Below are 18,343 nucleotides of genomic sequence, written 5' to 3'. Positions count from 1 at the left end.
CTGAAAGGAAGCTTGGGCCTGGGCCCCCACCGCGGCATTCAGAGAGCGACACATACTCTGTGGTTAACTTTCAGTCTACAGAGAGCCAGCTGATGTCCAAGGGTGATGCAGATACCAAAGATGATTCAGAAGAGACGGTGCCAAACCCCTTCAGCCAACTCACCGACTGGGAACTTGAGGAGTACAAGAAAGAGGTGGAGAGGAAGAAACTAGAATTGGACGGTAAAGAACCCTAGGGTATCATGACTTCAGAATCTGAGGGGAGGCTCAGATTACCCAGCAAGGACCTTCCTGCCCATCACCAAATAAGATTCCCATCAGCAGAATACTAATACAATAATGTCCTTCATTGCTCTGTAGCTAACAGTTACACTGTGCTCATCTGACTCTCCCACCTTGGTGTAAAGGAATTAATATTTGCAAAGTGCTAGAAAAGTGCCTATAATTTTGGCTTAGGTTGGTAAACACCAGATAAATGTCAACTGTAATAAGATAGGCAGAGTAGTTATAATTAGTATTAGTGACCTACTGGTTCTGGTGTAAACCTTTCAGTCTGGCAGTCAGAATTCTCCACTATCTGACACCTTTATGTCTGTTCTCACTCCTCCTTTATTTCAGCGTGTTTAGTCATCTGGTCTCTCCATGTTGACTTCCAAATGTTCATACCCATGGTACCTTGACAACCTGGTTCATGCTTTTGACCCTTCCTGGCACTGTTTCCCTTCTCAGCTAGCCTGATCCAAAGTCATCAATACTTTAGGCTCCACCTCAAATCCCCTTCCAGTCAGGAAGGCCTCCCCATCACCCTCCCCACTCCACCCAAGTTGAGCTGTCCCTTCTTGCTTTCAGAGCACCTGGGGTCAGAGATTTACAATTCAACTTCAGTTGTATCCACTAGGGTAAGCTGTTGTTCCCTCGGGCAGGGTCTCCCTCTACCACCTCTCCCCATCCAGGGCCAGCCATCTTCCTAGGCACAACACAAAACCCTTCCAGCTTGCTTAGAGTTCTAATGTACCAATTGGAAAAAGAGAAAAACATGGTGCTTTTTGTCCCTATTGTTTGGACAGAAAGTGCAAATTAACTACGTTAACTAGTAAATGAGCTGCATACAAACAAATCATGGTGTTTTTAAGGAGAGTCGGGGTTATTTGGTGCTCCACTCTCATCCATTGATTTGCTTGTCTGGCTGGCCCTCTTTGGAGACAGGACAGAGGAAAGCCAGGCTCTGGTCTGCCTGGGTGGGTGTTCTGCTATCTTGCCATCCACAACAGGGGTAACATGGTTCATTGGTTGATGTGCTTTGATGAGGGAAGCCATTGCTTCTCTGAGGAAGTAGCAGAAAGAAAGGAAAGGAAAACAGCAGCTTAGGAGTACTGGCCAACTTCAGCCAGGAGAACTGACAAAGTAGAAAAAAGCACTCTTTTACATTTTCTCTGTGTCTCTCTTTCTCCCCTGCCACTTGCCCCATTTCACCTCTTTTTGACCTCTGTGCTAAGGTGGTTTTCTATATTTTTAGGAGAGAAGGATGCTGCCACAGAAGAACCTGGCTCACCTGTAAAGTCTGCACCTGCTTCGCCACCACAAAGCCCAGCAGAGACAGAGACAAAGAGCCCTGCAGTCTCTCCTTCCAAGTCTGCAGAGGGTGAGTGGAGCTGAGCACACCAGGAGGGAGAAGCTGGGAAAAGTGCCTGGGTGGAAGGCAGGGCAGGTCCACACCCTCCATTGGAAAAACATTCCCCTCTGCTATTTCTGGGGAGACTGAACAATTTTCAATTTGTTCCACTCACAAGCTGTGAGAATACACTTACAACTCACGTCCTGTCAAGCAGAGGTGAACCAATGATTGACCTGCAGCCTCCTCACCTCCAGCTAAGACACACTGGGTGGTGAGCCTTTTCAGATGTGCTAGCCTGGCTCGCAGACTTTAACATGCCTGGGGCCACCTGAGGATCTTTTAAAAGGAAAGTCCTGATCCAGTAGGCCTGGGATGGGGCCTGAGAGTCTGCATTTCCCAGGATGAAACTGGTGATGTCATTCTCAACCTTAACTGCACATTGGAATCACCTGGGGGGGAGGCATTTGAGCTACTGCTGCCTAGAGCCCCCCCCCCCCCCCCCCCCCCCGCAGCATCTCTGAGTTAAGTGGTCTGGGGTGGGGTGTGGGAAGGAAGTGTAGCCTGGAGTTGTAAAATCTCTCCTGAGGGATCTAAAGTGTAGACCAGGTTGAGAACAGTTTCATTAGAGAGTCACTAAATTTGAGGTCCAACTGAACTGCTAATTTTAGCAAATCAGATAATCTGCACACTTCAGTTTCCTCGTCTGTTAAATGAGGCTATTAATTTTTCCCCTTTATAAAGTCCTCATATGTGTAAAGGAAGTGTTGATGAATGCATGCTTTGAAAGAGAATGGTTTAAATGTGAGAATTATCATTATGATTGAGAATATATATATGTAGCTACACATATATATGGTGGACAATGATGTAGTTACAGTTCCTAGCCACCTAAATCACAAATATGTCTTTAATGAGATCCTGTAATCAGTACGGGGCATGAATACTCCTCCCCTGGGTCCTCCAGACACCCCACCAGAAAGGGCTGCACTGCCATCCAGAGAGCAGCAAGTCGATGGCTTGCTAAAACCTTTTCCCTCCTGGGCGGAGTGGCCACACATGTGACTGAGAGAATCCCCCCCCCGACCTCTGAGTGCCCTCCATAAGCCAACTACAGCCTTGAGTGCACGCCCTGCATTACCAGAGGAAACCCATCTGCTTGAGGCAAGAATCCCAAGTGGATGCCCCAACTGTTTGTGTGCATTGTGTCTCATCATGGTGTTGTGTTGTCAACCTGTCTCCACAATGTCTTCCTTTCTCTTCCCATTTGTGCCTTCATCAAAGGAGTTTCCTCCGATTCTGAATACTTGTCTCTGTAGTAAGTATAGAGAGGCTGTTTACTAACTCACTCCAACACTTGCAATGGGGGAGGGAGGAGTTTTCTAAAGAAATATATTTCTCCCAATTTTTTCTCCTGCGATTCACAATCCTGCCTTCAGGAGTTTCCCTGGATGTTGAATTCATGACCGATTCCACCTGCACTATGCATAGACTAGGCTTCCCTGTAAGAGACATGGATATACAGGGCACACAGAGACACAAACACAACCTCCACACACATCCAGAAGCAACCAGCTCCACAGCTCAGGCTGCTCTCTCACATTAGAGCTCAGCCCCCCTCCCTGCTCCTAAATGTACAGGCATCTATAAGGAGCCCCTGGCCTCTTCTAGGGCTGTGAGCCATATCTTAGATGCTCTTGGGGGCCAACTGCCTCATAGGGTTGTGCTGGTACCTGTCCTGTCCAGGGCATTTAGCATCTATCTACTGGGACATCTGTACCAACACCATAAAGGAAATATAGGGCTGGAGAGGAGGCTTGTGGCAGGAGTGGGACAGAGGGTGGCAATTTGTTATCAGCTCCTAGAAAGGAGAGAGGGCAGGAGTGTGTGATGAATGTGATAACTGTTTACCCACCACTTGCAGAATAGGGGAATCACCTGAATCTTTGATTTCCCAACTTACTACATCGTTATCAGGACAAAGTGAGCTAAGGAATATGAAAATGCTCTGCAGTGTGCTTGCATGAACTGTCTCTCGCTATGATCTTTGAATTGTGAGAACTAATACATCACTTGATGTTTTAAGCTCTAGTTATGCAGTGCTAGATAATTATCAAATCATGGTACACAAGAAGAACTAGTTTTATGGAAATCAGTTCTGTGGATTGACTGGAGTTGAGTGGACTTAGCTTGATAGTTCTTCTGCTTCATGAGATGTCATCAGGGGCTGCAGTCAGCTGGGAGCTTGACTAGGCCAGAACTTCCAAGATGGCACACTCATGTCTGGCACCTTGGCAGGGGCAGCCAAAAGGCTGGACTCAGCTGGGATTCTTCCTCTTCCTCCTTCCCATTCCTTCCCCTTCCTCTTTCCCTCCCTCCTTGTCTCTCCATGTGATCTCAGGGTCTCTGCATGCAGCCTCTCCTCATGTCTCCATCAGGGTAGTCAGACGGTATACACAGTGGCCTAGATCTTCTAAAACTGCAAAAGCAGACATTTCTAAGCTGTTGGCCTGAACCTGGCTCTGCAGCACTTCTGTATTCTAGTGATTGTGGTGAGCCACTGGCTAGCCTAGATCAGTGTGGAAAGAGACTTTACAGCATGTGACTACCCTGAGACATCATTCATAGGGGCCATATTTGCATACCAGCTATACCACACGCTGAACGTATATTTGGGTACTCAGGGAACTTTTATTTCCCAACCATGGTGAGTGGGTGGGAATTACAGAGCGTCTATATTCCCTTTGGGGAGGTAAATGTGGGAGGAGAAGTGTCATTCTAAACCTGTATTGCCCATTGTGTGGCCAATTGAGGACCTACTAAAAATATAAATTTCATGGGCAGAGTACATAGCTCAGGATAGAGTACTTGTCTAGCATTCTGTGAGGCCTTGGGTTTGATCCCCAACACTGCAAAAAATTTAAACACACACACACACACATATATATATGCATATATATATTGCAAATATATATACATTGCAAATATACATATATATTACATATACTATATTTTATATATACATGTACTATATATTGTATATACATATGTGTGCATATATATATTTGCAGTGTTAAATTATATACACACACATAAATTTCAAAAGATTTTGTTTCAAAAATCTTTTGTGGAAACAAGACTGGGATGCTACATTTTCACAAGTTCTCTAGGTGATTCTTTCAGACACTGATGTTTGAGAATTTAAACCAAGACAAAAATGCTATCGCCAACCTCTCTTCATGGCCAGCATCTGGTTCATTGATCACCATGAGGCAGTTCTCTTTGCTCAGCTGCTCCCCTCCTCTGTTCTTTGAGCACCCTGTGGGCCTTTGTGACTTGCTGCATAATCACCCAGTCCTGTGTCCCCATAGGTCCCAGATCATTGTCCCAAGTCCCTTAATGAACATTTGTTTTCTCTGTTGATGATGAAGAGCATCATTTTCAGAAGGAAAATGAAACAGTTCATGGCAGTCATCAATGCTCCATGCATTTGGGATATAAGTCATGATCAGTCTGGTTGACCTTGAGTCCAGAAGGAAGTCAGCAAATCACGCTTCCAGCAGAGGCCCTGCTGCAAAGAGAGGACCTCACTGAGTTGTGGGCTGGGCCAGTGGTCATGTCTTTGACCCTGAGATGTTAGCAAGTCAGGTCCATCAGGTCCATACTCCTTCCCACATCCACACTCCCAAGTACAGACACAGAAGTGCTAGCCACTGAGAAGGAAGACCTTACCTGAGGAAACTGCATCTGAACTCACTTGGCAAAAGGCTCAAGAATAGTGTCGGAGGAGTCAGAAACAGAGTTCCTGTGCTCAATAGTCTGTTTGGATGATAAGACACTATTTAAAGAAAACAGTAGGTTTAGAGAGGAAAATATTATTGCCAGATGTCAGGAGGAGATGCACAGATACAGTGCGGCTTGAGCCAGATTTTGGGGAGATTCGTACTTGGACTGGCAGGTAAGATTGGAGTGGGCTATCCAGGGGTGAAGGCCAGGAAGCTGGGGGTGGGGGCAGTGGGCATTCCTGGAAGGGGACTGTATTGGGATTCTCCAGAGAAACAGAACAAATAGGGCATATGTATATTCCTAAAAGGAGACTTATGAGGGAATCGCTTCACATGATTACAGAGGCTGAGAAGTCCCGTGATAGAGTGTCCACAACCTGGTGAACCAGGAAAACCAGTGGTGTAATTCACCCTTAGTCTAAAGGCTTGAGAACCAGGAGCTCCAATGTGTGAGGACAGAAGATGAATGCCCCAACTCAAGAAGAGAGGGAAAGTTCACCTTCCTCCATCTTCTTGTTCTGTTTGAGCCCTAAGCAGATTGGAGGACACCCAAACACATTGATGAGGATAGGTCTTCACTCAATCTACTGAGTCTGTACTAACTTCTTCCAGAAACACCTTTATGGATATACCCAGAAATAAAGTTTTACCAGTCATTTGTGTATTCTTTAACTCAATCACCTTGACACATAAAATTAAGCATCACAGGGATATTGGTAGACCAAGAAACAATCTGTGACTGGAGGCTGTGGGATACTGAGAAATCAAATCTGAGAGGCAGAGTGTCCAGGCAAGTTCAGTGTCTCCCTGCAGAAACCTCTCTTCTCCTCTAGCCTCTACATGCATTTTGGTCCTTTGTCCCCCAGTTCACAGGCTCTGGGAGTGGACCCAGCTGTACTGAGTTCAATCTTGCCCCAAAACACATGCTCTCCCAATTCCTCTCTCTCTTCCACAGCTTCCTGATCATCATTCTTGAACAGCCCCCAATTTCCCAAGCCTTTGCCTCATTCCACTCACTCCCAAAAGGTCCGCTATTCCCAGATCCCCATGCATCCCACTCAGGAGGGAAAAATCAGTGATTTTTAGAGGATGCTGGAGTGTGAGCTCCCACCTGTACCTAGTTTTTGGAGTCCCTCCCAGAATACTTTTTAACTTTCCTGGGCTGTTAACAGAGAAAGGGTGTGGGCTCTCAGAGCCAGTCATTGACTTTCCAGAGGCCCAATATACATTTCTTTCTGGAGTCCTGCCCCACTGCTCCTTTGCTCAGCCTATAGAACCCTCCAGTGGTCTTCATCCCTATAGTTGAGGGAGTGGTGACCTCAGTTGGGAACCTGGCCCCTCTAGCTGCCACTACTCCCCAAACAATTCACAATGAGGGAGCTCTTTGAACTCATAGTGGATGCACTGGGGATGATCCTCATTTTATACATGGCAAGAAGGACATGAGCATTGCTTTTCTAAACTAGTATACATGCCAGGGGCTGTGGATGAGGTTAGCAGCAGAACAGGTGTGGGTTATGATATATGAATGAGGTCTTGGAGGAAGGGCACCGTTGGATGGGGACACTCATCACCAGTAGGGTAGCAAATGACAGAGTTGTGGGAACCCATCTTGTGGTGCCTTCTAGACAAGGTACCCAAATCATCTTAAAGGGAGAACAGCAAGTATCAAGTTTAGAAATGCATCCAAATGTGTTCTCCAAGAGAGGTGACTGCAATGAGGATTGAAGTTCCAGAGCCTGGGATTTGCAGAATGCCTGGATTGAAGTTGCAGAACCATGGGTAGTTCAAGACCCCAGGAAAATGAGAGTGAGGACCAGGGGAGTCTGTACAGGAGACAAAGGACAGCACTCAGAATGGTGTCTTTACATAAGTGGATCCAGTTCAGCTTGGAAGACTCAAGCTATGATAGGCAAGAAAGAGGATATGGTTATGTCATTAGCTTGGTTAGAATAAATCTGTTTACATGTTCACTTATTAGCTCATGCATTCAACCATTCATAAGTTCCACAGACATTTTCTGAGTACCTTCTAGGAACCAGTTACATAGATAATTAGTCACAGTCTTTCCCTATTTTATTTCAGTTTAGAGATGGGGGGTGGGGAGTAGATAGGTATGGAAAAACAGGTTGTGATAGTTTCACAGTTGCTACAATAAAAGTTCATATAGTGGAAGCAGAAAAGGCAGAGGGGTAAATTCTACCTAGAAGTATGAATGGAGATAGTCAAGGTCTTTAAGGAAGTTGAAACATTCGAACTGATTCATTACATGAGGGGAAGTTTGGGGTCACAGAGAGGAGAGAAAAAGAGCTTCCAGACAGTAGGAAACAGGTTGGGATGACAGAGAGGGGTCCAAGGACCAGAAAGTAAATGAGGCCAAATAGATGTAGGAATAGAAGTGGGAAGAAGAGGTTGGACAGAGAGACAGTTGTGTCCAGACTCATTTGTGGCATTTGGGAGCACAGTGAGGTGATGGCCACAGGAATAGAAGGCAGTAGAAGTCAGGATGCTGGAGAACTTGGTAGCTGGATAATGACAGGACATGGGCCAGGCAATGGGAAAAATAGGAGTCACTATAGTAACATACCACACTCACAGTATACACCCCCCCCACACACACACATATACCATATACACACACATCTCACCTACTTACACATACACTCTCACACATTCACATACACACAAACACAATACACACCACAGCTCACTTACACATTCACACCACACATACTCATATACCGAGTACACACAACACACTCTCACTAACACATCACACACTGACACATCTTTCAGCCCTTTGAGGTGAGAAGAATGCTAGGCAGGAAGTCCTGAGCAGAGGCTGCCACCATTGCACAACTGTGCTCAGTTTTAGCTGTGAGATGGAGAGGAAGGAACCAGATGGTCTTTACTTTTCAAAACCTGTGTTTTTACAACTTTCCCTCCTCCCTCTTTATCCAGGCATTTCAAAGGTTTCATGGAGAAAGGGTGAGGTGACAGTGGACAGAGGTTTGTTTCTGGGGTCTAAACAGCTCTGTCCTTGAACATGGTACCTGGTAATCCTCAGACAGAATAAAGAGGTGGTCACTTGAATGGGCTGACCCCTTTTGGAAAACTCTTATATCATGGAAACGTGGGGTCTATGCCACTCAATTCCATCCTCCCTCTGCCTTCCCATCTCTGCCTCCTGGGATGATGCTCTGTATTTTCCTAAGTGCCTCACTGGCATAAGAATGAAATGGGTTTCATTTCTGCCCCAGTTTTACTAGTAAAACTGGGCTGCTTACAACATTTTTAGATGCTTCCTCTGAGGTGTATATGATATTCATTCCCCCTTCCAACACTTTCTCTTCTCGTGTGTGTTTCCTTGTTCTATGCCTAGAAATTCTCTGAACTGAGTCCCTGCTGGGCCCCTGCTGGGCCCCTGCCATGCTCAGGCATCAGCATCTGTAGATGTGTAGACAAGAGTACTGTGTTACTGCCCTGCCCAGGGTGTGCTTCCCAGGGCAGGCCATGTGGAAGGGGTACAGGGTTTGGATGAGAACCCTCATTTGTTTCTGAGAGCCCTCCTGCTCCCCACACCATGTCAGTATGTCCCTCTTATAGCTGTAGACTTACCAAATAAAATAGCCTAGAAGAGGTTCTGTTGACCCCAGCTGGATACTCTCACCTGAATTAAATCATTAAAGTCATGCCTTTTGATCTTTTTCTAGAAGGTACTAAGAAGACAGAAACAAGCAAAGCCACCACAGAACCTGAAACAACCCAACAAGAAGGGGTGGTGATCAATGGGAGGGAGGAAGAGCAGACCGCAGAGGAAATCCTCAGCAGAGGTTTGAGCCAGATGACCACCAACGCTGACACGGATGTTGATACCTCTAAGGACAAAACCGAGTCTGTCACCAGCGGCCCCATGTCTCCAGAGGGCTCACCTTCCAAGTCTCCCTCAAAGAAGAAAAAGAAATTCCGAACCCCCTCTTTCTTGAAAAAGAGCAAAAAGAAGGAGAAAGTGGAGTCCTGATTTGTGGCACCAGGGACTCCCATGTGCACCCTCCCCATCTTCCCTTCCCTACTCCCAGCTCTGTCCCTGGAAGGGACCCGGGATTATATTCGGAGAGGGGGCTTAGAGATCTCATTTTACAGTTACTCCAGAGAAATCAGGTGACTTGCCAAAGGTCACACAGCTCGTTCCTGGCAAGTCTGCCCTAAAGTTCTGGCCTCCTGGCCCCAGTCCAGTTCTCTCTACTTAACTACACTGCCTAGTCATGGGCCACCTTTGTTAGGGTGCTGCCCTCCAATCTGAGCCCAGGGAAGGAAGGCCAGAAATAGGCTCAGAAAAATCAGACAGGTGGAGGCTTCCCCAGAATAAGGCCTGTTTCTTCCCAGGAATCCCATCTTGTGCTGATGGAGCTGTCTCCACACTAAGAAACAAGCTTCTCTTTTCCACCTTGGTCCCTGCCCAGCTGCTCAAAGTAACCAGACAAATTGACCTGTCCCCACAATAGAAGAAGTTAACCTGTGTCCCCAAGGCTGATGGCTTAGCTTGTACTTCCCCAAACACTAACCCTGAGCTTTCTTCATGGAACCTCTTGACTAATGGATGGGAGTGTTGTAAGAGTTGACAGACAAGGGAACGCCACGTAAGCCTGATGATTGGAGACATTTAGTCAATATGAGGCCAGCAACTTGACCTGTTTGTATTGTACACCTCAAACTGCTTCAAAACTAAAACCAAATTTAGCATAAGAAGAAGTTGTCTCATGCTTAGGGCTGAAATTTTGGGATATTTAAATCTTCTGTGGGCTTTGAGGGGTACAAGGAGGATCAAAGTAGCATGGTAGATGCTGTCTCGATGTGGCTATACCAGCCACACTCCTGTCCAGCGGTCAGGGGTCCCACGATCTTCTCTCAAACCCAAGAGCACTTGCTCACAGAGTAGAACTATCATCTTACTCTTGGCACCTTTATCCTTTGAGGCTCCAACTCTGAGTTACTCTGGTTCTAACAGAGGAGAATCAGGCATGAGTTTTTCACAGTTCTCAGAGAAATGTTTGGGTGTTCCCAACCCTGTCACTCTCTGTCCATCTGGGTCCTGGTAATAGCCACAGGTATCATTTAAATGCCAACACTATTTTCCCATATTCTTCCATGGGGCATTGGTTAATAAGCATTGTTGACTCCTAGACAATCCATCCTCTTTAAAGCACAGCATCTTCAAAGAATATTTCTTCTTTTTGTCCTAATTATTGTAAAAAATATTTTTGAATGTTCTTAATCATAGTTTTCCATTTCTGAGCACTTACCAGCTATAGACACTGTGCAGGCTTCTCAAATGTGCTATCAACTAATCCTCATAATAATCTCGTGAGGTGGATAAGATTATTCCCATTTTATGATGAGAAACTGAACCCCCAAAAGGATAACTGACTTGCTTAGAAAGATCTGGAGTCTGGATTTGAACTCAGGTCATTTTGAGCCCCGAGCCCTTGCTCTTGATAGCTCTATTGATAGCTAATCCCTACGGATGATTGTTTCAGGCTATGAACCATTTCTGTGACTGGTCTCCACTTCACTTGAAATGAAGGTAGGAAACTACCTGTGTCCATCTTTATTGATGCACATGCTGTTCCTGGTGAATGTGGACTGTGGTGATACCCATTTGGACCGCTGAAAAAGGAGAGGCAAGCGCCTTCTGATTGGGGCAGGACATGCCATCCATAGTTGGCTATGTCTTGAGAAAGAAGGAAACTGACATTTGACCAAGGAAAACCCAATGCTGAAAACTTAGTGCAGATTCCTAACTGCTGCCCCAGACCTCTCTCTCTGCTCTGCTTCCTGTTTGGGTCAAGTCTTATTATGGACTCCCCAATGGTCAGCAGAAAAAAATGCCTCAGAAAAACCTGTCATATGGGAAATGCCCTTAAAAGCCAATCCTTTGACGCCTTCTTAAAAAATAGATTTCACATTTATTCATTCATTCATCCTTTCATAATACTTGTTAAGCATCCAGTTTGCATCAGGCATTATGCTGACATTAAAAGAAAGCAATCATTGTCACTAGGGTGGTGAGTGACAAAGAACAATGAGAGAAGGAAGGAGTGCAACTTTTTTGTGTGTGAGTATTGTTGCTCAGAGATGGTGTCATCGATTCTGCATGCAGCAAATTCTCTTTATCCCTTCGTGGCAGTGAGGCCTCACTTAGGTGGAAATGCTGGGGCTTTGCTGGAGCATCATCCTTGGACTTTCCGCCACGAGTACACCTCATATTTACCAATGTGTTCATCCCTCATGTATTCAGAAATCGTGCGTTGTGTTTCGGTCACCGGACAGGCATGAGGCCAGGACTCAGTTCTTCAGTTCAAGAGTTTCATGAGTCTGGGAGGCATGTAGATAAATTACAAATGAGAAAGGGTATGGAGGTGGTATAAAGGTATGATTGACTACCGTGGAGGCCAGAGAAACCCTTCTGAAAGGAACAACGGCTGAATTAGGTTTGCAAAACAAAGAGGAGCTTTCCAGGAGAACAAGAGTCAGCAAGGTATTCCATGGTGAGAGAGGAAAATGCACCAAGGCCTGGGAGTGTGTTCCATGGAGTAATGCAGTATTGCCAAGTAGAAAGTATGAGGCAGGGGGCAGTTTGCATCATAGGTAGACAGGGCTGGAGCAAAAGGAAACTTGTGGAAACTATGGAGGACCTGGACTTTATCATACAGAGTTGGGAGCCAGTGAGGGTTTTTTCATCAAGGTAGAGCTATGAATAGACTTACTTGGAAAAGAATCCCTTGGGTGGCTGAGTGGAGATTGTGCGGGAAGCCTGAGAAATATGGATGCTTCTCTGAAATATCAATACTGAAACAGGTTTGATGGCCTGTCTCACACCCCATTATCTTCTATACCAAGTAGTGAGTTTCCATCTGAGAATTCCTTTCCATAAAATTCTTTAGATAAAGTATCTTAAGAGAGATTGTTCAACCAGGAGAGGGAACTAGTCAAAGAGCTAATGCTTAGTATACAGTTTCTGATCGATTTTGTTTGGGTATAGAACTGCTGGGAGAGGTGTGGAGCCATTCTACCAATTTTTCTTCTTTCCCCGTCTACAGAGGATGTGGTGGGCTTAACTCCAGGATAGAGGATGTGCTCTGATTGCTGTTGAAAACAGATATGCAGTCGCTCCCTGCCCCTCCAAAAAACCCCAAAAGCAATAACAAAACCACAGGCTATGAGGGTGGATAAAATGAAATCTCTTTAGCTCTGTATGATAGTTAGCTGAAGTTTGCTATCAGGCTGGAGCAAATGAGTTATTTGTGAGTTTAGAATATATAAGCAACATGTTCACGTTGCTTGGATATGTCAAAGAAAAGGATTTAAAAAAAAAATCTAATCCAGTCTGCTACATGGCGTCTGGCTGACCTGGGAGTGGAGAGGTTTCTGAACCTGTTTTCATGGGAAAGTGGGCAGGAAAAGGGGCAGAGAGGAAGGAGAAGAGAAGTTACAGAGAAACAAGTTTGACTCTGATGACTTCATGCACTGGTAGCTGGTAGCCAGTTGTGATGTGGAGGGAACGTCCATACCATGTGAACTTCCCCCAAACTACAAAAAGCACGCCAAGAGCAGCCCTCTGCCTAAACCCAGGTCGGGCTCCATCAGAGCCTCCTGGCCTGCAGGTAACCCAAGTTACTGCCCTACTTCAGCCAGTTTGTATGCATAAAAATTTCTCCATCAACACTCTTGTAACTAAAATGAGGTTCTTCCTCTGTGGACAGCTGACATCCTATTTAAAGGACCTGAGGGATTTAAACGAGGAGCACTAAGTTCTCACAGTAAGAACCCCATTATAAAGTACTGTCCTATGTCACCAAATCATGTAGACTGAGCCTTGAAATCCTGTCCGTTGTGGGATGGCCATATGGCAAGATGAATATTCAGATGTTGCCATTGTGGTAACAGGGGGCCACTGCTCTTGTCAACATGAGAAGTAATGTTGAAAATCCATTTCTTTGGTTGAAAGAACCCTTCACCCAAAGGCATGATTCACTTCTGGAAGTCTAAAAGGTTAAATATGTTTGGACTTTTCTAAAAAGTTATGAATAGAGATAGCCCGTCATACACCAGTATGCCATGTTTTGGTTTTGGTTTTGGTTTTTCATGTGAGTTTTATATTCTAGTTCTTGGCCGAGAGTAATTAGTTATTGACTATTGAACAGACGAGAAAACACTCCTACTTGTTTTACATGTGTGGGTCTCCAGAAGCTCTTGGTTGGTTGGCACAGTGTTGCAACTGACTCTGAGCACAGAGAAACAGCCCACCTCAACTCTCCAAGACCACAAAACTCAAAGAGTCTGAGAAGAGATGAGGGAGAAGATAACCTTATGCCCTTTGTACCCCACAACTCAAAACCTAACAGGACACCATACATGTTCCTACTGTGAGAACCCCAGGGTGAATTAATTCAAGAAGGCAGAGGCCTGAGGTGACATTTAAGTTCATAAAATATGCGCACTTGCTCTCTGTGCACACTTCCACTTGCACGATAATGTAAGAAAGCATACATGACAGTGTAATTAGTTCCAAAGCCTGAGCCAGCCAACCTATCTATTTGGATGTGGCACACTTTTTTTTGTGACAGATGAGAGCCCACACATAGAACTCTGTCACCAATGCACACCCACCTCCTTTGCCTCTCTCTGGAGAAGTGCACTCACCCACAAAGAGTGTCCTTTATTGGAGAAAGCACCTTTCACATTTTTAGATAGATAGTTCCCTGGAAGCTAGGCTTCTCTTTCTGGGAACACTTAAGAAGAACCTCCACTTGGGGGTGTTAGTAAAAACAAGGATGTATGGCTTGCATACTTAGGTGGTAGAAGACTTTGCCAAGGTGATGTTTGATGCCACTTGCCTTCAAGATTTTTTCAAAAGTTGGGTCATCACTACAGGAAATTGAGGCCCAAAGATGGAGGAAGATCCTGGCTGATGCAGGAGAGATTCAGGTGCAATTAGGGTCAGCCTCAGCATGAGAAAACACCAGGAGTCTTCATCAGGAACTCAGCATCAGGGTGCTGTAAGAGAACACTTCCCTTAACTCTAGTGTAGACAAGGCCAGAGTTTAGGGGATGGTGGTAGACTACCTAAAGGAAGACCCTAAACTCTTCTCCCTTCCAGAAAATCATCTTATGTAACTTTTTAAAGCCCAAAGGCCAGCCCTTCTTTTTTAATGTGAATCAGAAGGAAGATACAGTTGGACCAAGGACAGAGGAGTCACTCTTGAAAAACATCACAACCCCTTATACGATGGGAAGATTTACCCCATTCCTTCATTTCAGCTCCAACTCATGCGTATTGGTCCCGCTTTGTGGGTGATTATTTGATACCCCAGGACTGCCCCCACCTTTAAATTCCTATGATCCTGTGACATGTGCTGAGTCCCAGCGTTCACCCTCTCCTGGGAAGAGTCAAGGTGGGGAGAACGAACAAGCAGTCCAGAGCCTAGGAAGGTCTGCTGGGGTGTACGGTAGCAGGAACCCAGTGTAGACAGGGAGTGCAGTGTTCTCTAGAGCTGTGGATGGTTTCAGTGAAACGTGTGTGTCTGACAATCGTCATCCGAGAGTATGACTTACTGTCTTCCCTTGTACATACATTGTCTGTGTTTAGCTTTTCCTAGTATTGTGAGGTTTCAAATAGGGGTTCCATGTAAATATTCTTCCTGCTACTGAAATGCTGGCCCCCTGGATCGTGCATTGTTCCCACAAATGGTTTTGCCTTTCTCTATGCTAACACTTTTTGAGCCATTGACATGCAGATGGATGGTTAGTCTCTTGGGCTTTTATTTTGCAATTTTATATATATACACATATATAATATATATATATATGGGTTGGTTTTTGTATAGTTTTCTGTTTGAATCTCTGAGCACCAAAGCTGTGCTTTGATTTTCACGAGAACTTTCCAAAGTCACTTCCTGAGCCCTTCTGCTGCTTTGGTGTCTGACCGTGTTGCTGGGGTGGTATTTCTGCCCATGGATTTATGTATGTATGTGCTGTTATTTCACCTGAGGATATTACCCTAGTAAATCTTACGTGCTTGGCTTCCCAGTGTGTGTGATCCATCTCTGTCATCTACCTAGTTCTCTTGGCTTCCAGAGAAGCAGAAGTCAGAAAGGGAGTCCATTTATGGAAACATTGACCACACAGGAAGCTTATACCCTTGTGACGATTTCTCACGCATGGAAGCTGACCCTGAACACATGTATAATTGAATTCTGACATGGGAAGGGAGGTCATAAAATATAAGAGTTCTCTGAGAAGAGAAAGGTCAAGTGGATTTGAAGCATCTCTGTGGAGGAAGATGGGTTTAGGTGGGTTGGGATGAGGGTGCAGAAGCAAACACATGTGTGAACAGTCCCACTGTGGCATACCTGTGGGCTGGAATGGAGTTGGGTGTCAGGCCAGCATCAGAGGGCTAGGGAGAGGTAAGTCACCCCAAATGGGCAAAGCAGAATGGCCTACTAGGAGAGGAAAATGGAAGAGAAGAGGAAGGAGCCCATTTTAGTTCCTCCCAGCTCTTCTTTACTCCGAAAGTATGGAGGACATCCAGGATTTGTTGGGCATAAACACACACACACACACACACACACACACACACACACACACGTCAGATACTATTTCAGTATTTAACTCCTATAATCCCTATGTGTGGTTCTGTTAAAACTTCTTACTTTACAGATGAGAACGCAGCTCCAAAACTGAAATAAGAAGAATTTTCCTGGGCCACAAGTTAATAGATCATGAAGTCCAAATTCAAATGGAGGTCTTCTTGGTAACCAAATCCTTGTTCTTCATACTACTTCCCATGGCCCAAAGGCCCTTAGTAACGTGCTATAAAAGCAGACTCTCTCCTTACTCCCAGGCCATGTCTGGAAATGTCTGTTTCCCACATCAAGGTCAGAATCCCACCATCCTCCATTTGCATTCAGGCTCCCTACAGCTCCCATGGGCTCCTGTTCCAGCAGGAAATCTAGGCCCTCACCTACCTGGTCAAACCTACCTGCCTAACAGACAAAATGTCTGTTTCCCCTCTGCTGGTCACCCAGAAAAAAAAAAAAATCACCTGTAAAGAACAGGTGGGACTAATCTGTCCCCACAGCTGTGTACACTGATCAAGTCAAGGATGATAGTCAATGTGATGTAAAGCTTGCTGTACCCTTAACATGATGATATGAACCCATGTGTGGATTCATTGTGTCACAGTCCTCCTGTTTCCACTGTGGTGACTTAAAAGGATGAAAACATGAAGCAAAGTGTCCCCTGCTTGCAAGAAACACTCCAAGATGTATTCAGTGTAGGAGGAAAATGGAATTTACTGCCAGCCAACTCTGGCAATCACTACATGTGAACGAAGCATCCACCTGGGGAGGAAGGCGAAGAGACCATGATGGAAATCAGCTCCCACTCAGAGCTAGCAGGGAAATGGCAGGTTAAGACAGGCAGGGGACACAAGGAAACTATGGTGAGGCCAATCCTACCCTAGGAACAGTAAGTAAGGTACCGGGTTCATACTGCTCAAACTGTGTTGCAAGGTTTAAGAAACAAGAACGTGAATGGGGGAGGAAGGGGCCCTTCTGCACCAGAATACTGAGAGAATCACAGAAGGGTGCTCTGTTAATCCTGGATACCCACATGAATACAAAAAAGGAAACTTCCAGCTAAGTTATTGTGGATTCTACCACTGCCACACAGATAACTCAATCTTGAATCTAGTAGTATAAACATAAAAATTAGAAATTTCTTTTTCTTCTCATTTTAACCTTCACATGGCAGGGTGGGGGGGCACACCTCTATGACAGGAAGGAACTCTAATCTGGATAGAGAGCACATTCTGTTAAGGATAAGCATGAAAAAGCAATATGATACTGATTTTGTAATTCAACAGAAGACCAATCTAGGTCTAGGAACTAGAACATCAGGAAAACTCAGTTACTCAAAAAGCAGGAGAAAAGTGACACAAATCCAATATTGCATTCATTAGAAAGATTGGAGAGTCAAGAAAAGGAGCACTTTGAATCAAGAAAAGGGCTGGTGGAGTGGCTCAAGTGGTAGAGTGCCTGTCTCACAAGCATGAGGCCCTGTGTTCAAACCCCAGTACTGCAGGAAAAAAAAAATCAAGAAAATATTTTTTAGTGATTAGTATTTTAAAACAAGACATAAGCCATCAGTAGCAGGTTGAGCCCTGGTGACCATCAATGAGGGAAACATAAGTTTAGACATGAGAGGATCCCAAATCCACCACTTGAAAAGAATTAGCCAATCGTGTGTCCAGTTGGACTGGAAAATTAACATAAGCAACTCAAGGACATGAAGGGCGCAATTAAAACAAGGTAGTGAGCAGTTAAACTAGATGTCTAGCTAAGTCAATTTCTCATTGCTAGTTTAACAAACTAACGTGGTGTTTAAAGGTAATTATTAGAATATATATTATAAATTATAATTTGGAACAGCAGGGAGGTAAAACACACTGAATTTTACATTATTGAGAAAAGGAACTTAATAGATCATTTCATTTTTTGAATTACTAGAATAGTGTCAATTCATTTCAACATGTGAATTTGGAGAGGGAGCACAAACAGTCCATAACAGTTGTTAGCTTGGAGATGATTTTTAAAAATTTATTAAAAAATTATAAATCATCCAAATCATTAAAGAGAAAAAGCAATGAAAAATGAATAAGGGGCCAGGGATGTAGATCAGTGGTAGAGCATTTGCTTAACATGAGAGAGGCCCTGGGCTCAATCCCCAGAGCCATGCACATACAAAGAAAAGTCGATTGAAATCCAACTAAGATGCAGTACCATGCTGCCTAAAATAACCCCCAAATGAACAAAATATATGAAACCATGATCTTCCAAACACTTTGCATGCAGCAATGAAGGACAGTGGTACCAGGGAAATGGAA

The 18,343-nt window shown here is 44.7% G+C and overlaps 1 protein-coding gene across 6 annotated transcripts in view; it reads left to right on the top strand.

Moving 5' to 3' along the window:
* Positions 1 to 15,486, top strand: part of Add2 (adducin 2) — a 107,381-nt gene extending 91,895 nt beyond the window's left edge. For all 6 annotated transcript variants that reach the window (XM_074049918.1, XM_074049920.1, XM_074049919.1 and 3 more), the window contains exons 14-16: positions 75 to 222; positions 1,517 to 1,642; positions 9,111 to 15,486. In XM_074049918.1, coding sequence (XP_073906019.1) covers positions 75 to 222; positions 1,517 to 1,642; positions 9,111 to 9,418 — 582 coding nt within the window. In that variant the 3' untranslated portion in view covers positions 9,419 to 15,486. The remainder of the gene's footprint in view (positions 1 to 74; positions 223 to 1,516; positions 1,643 to 9,110) is intronic.
* Positions 15,487 to 18,343: the final 2,857 nt, after the last annotated feature.

Source organism: Castor canadensis, chromosome 12 (genome assembly GCF_047511655.1).
Source record: "Castor canadensis chromosome 12, mCasCan1.hap1v2, whole genome shotgun sequence".
Taxonomy (NCBI): domain Eukaryota; kingdom Metazoa; phylum Chordata; class Mammalia; order Rodentia; family Castoridae; genus Castor; species Castor canadensis.
This window is presented reverse-complemented; position numbering and strand designations above follow the sequence as displayed.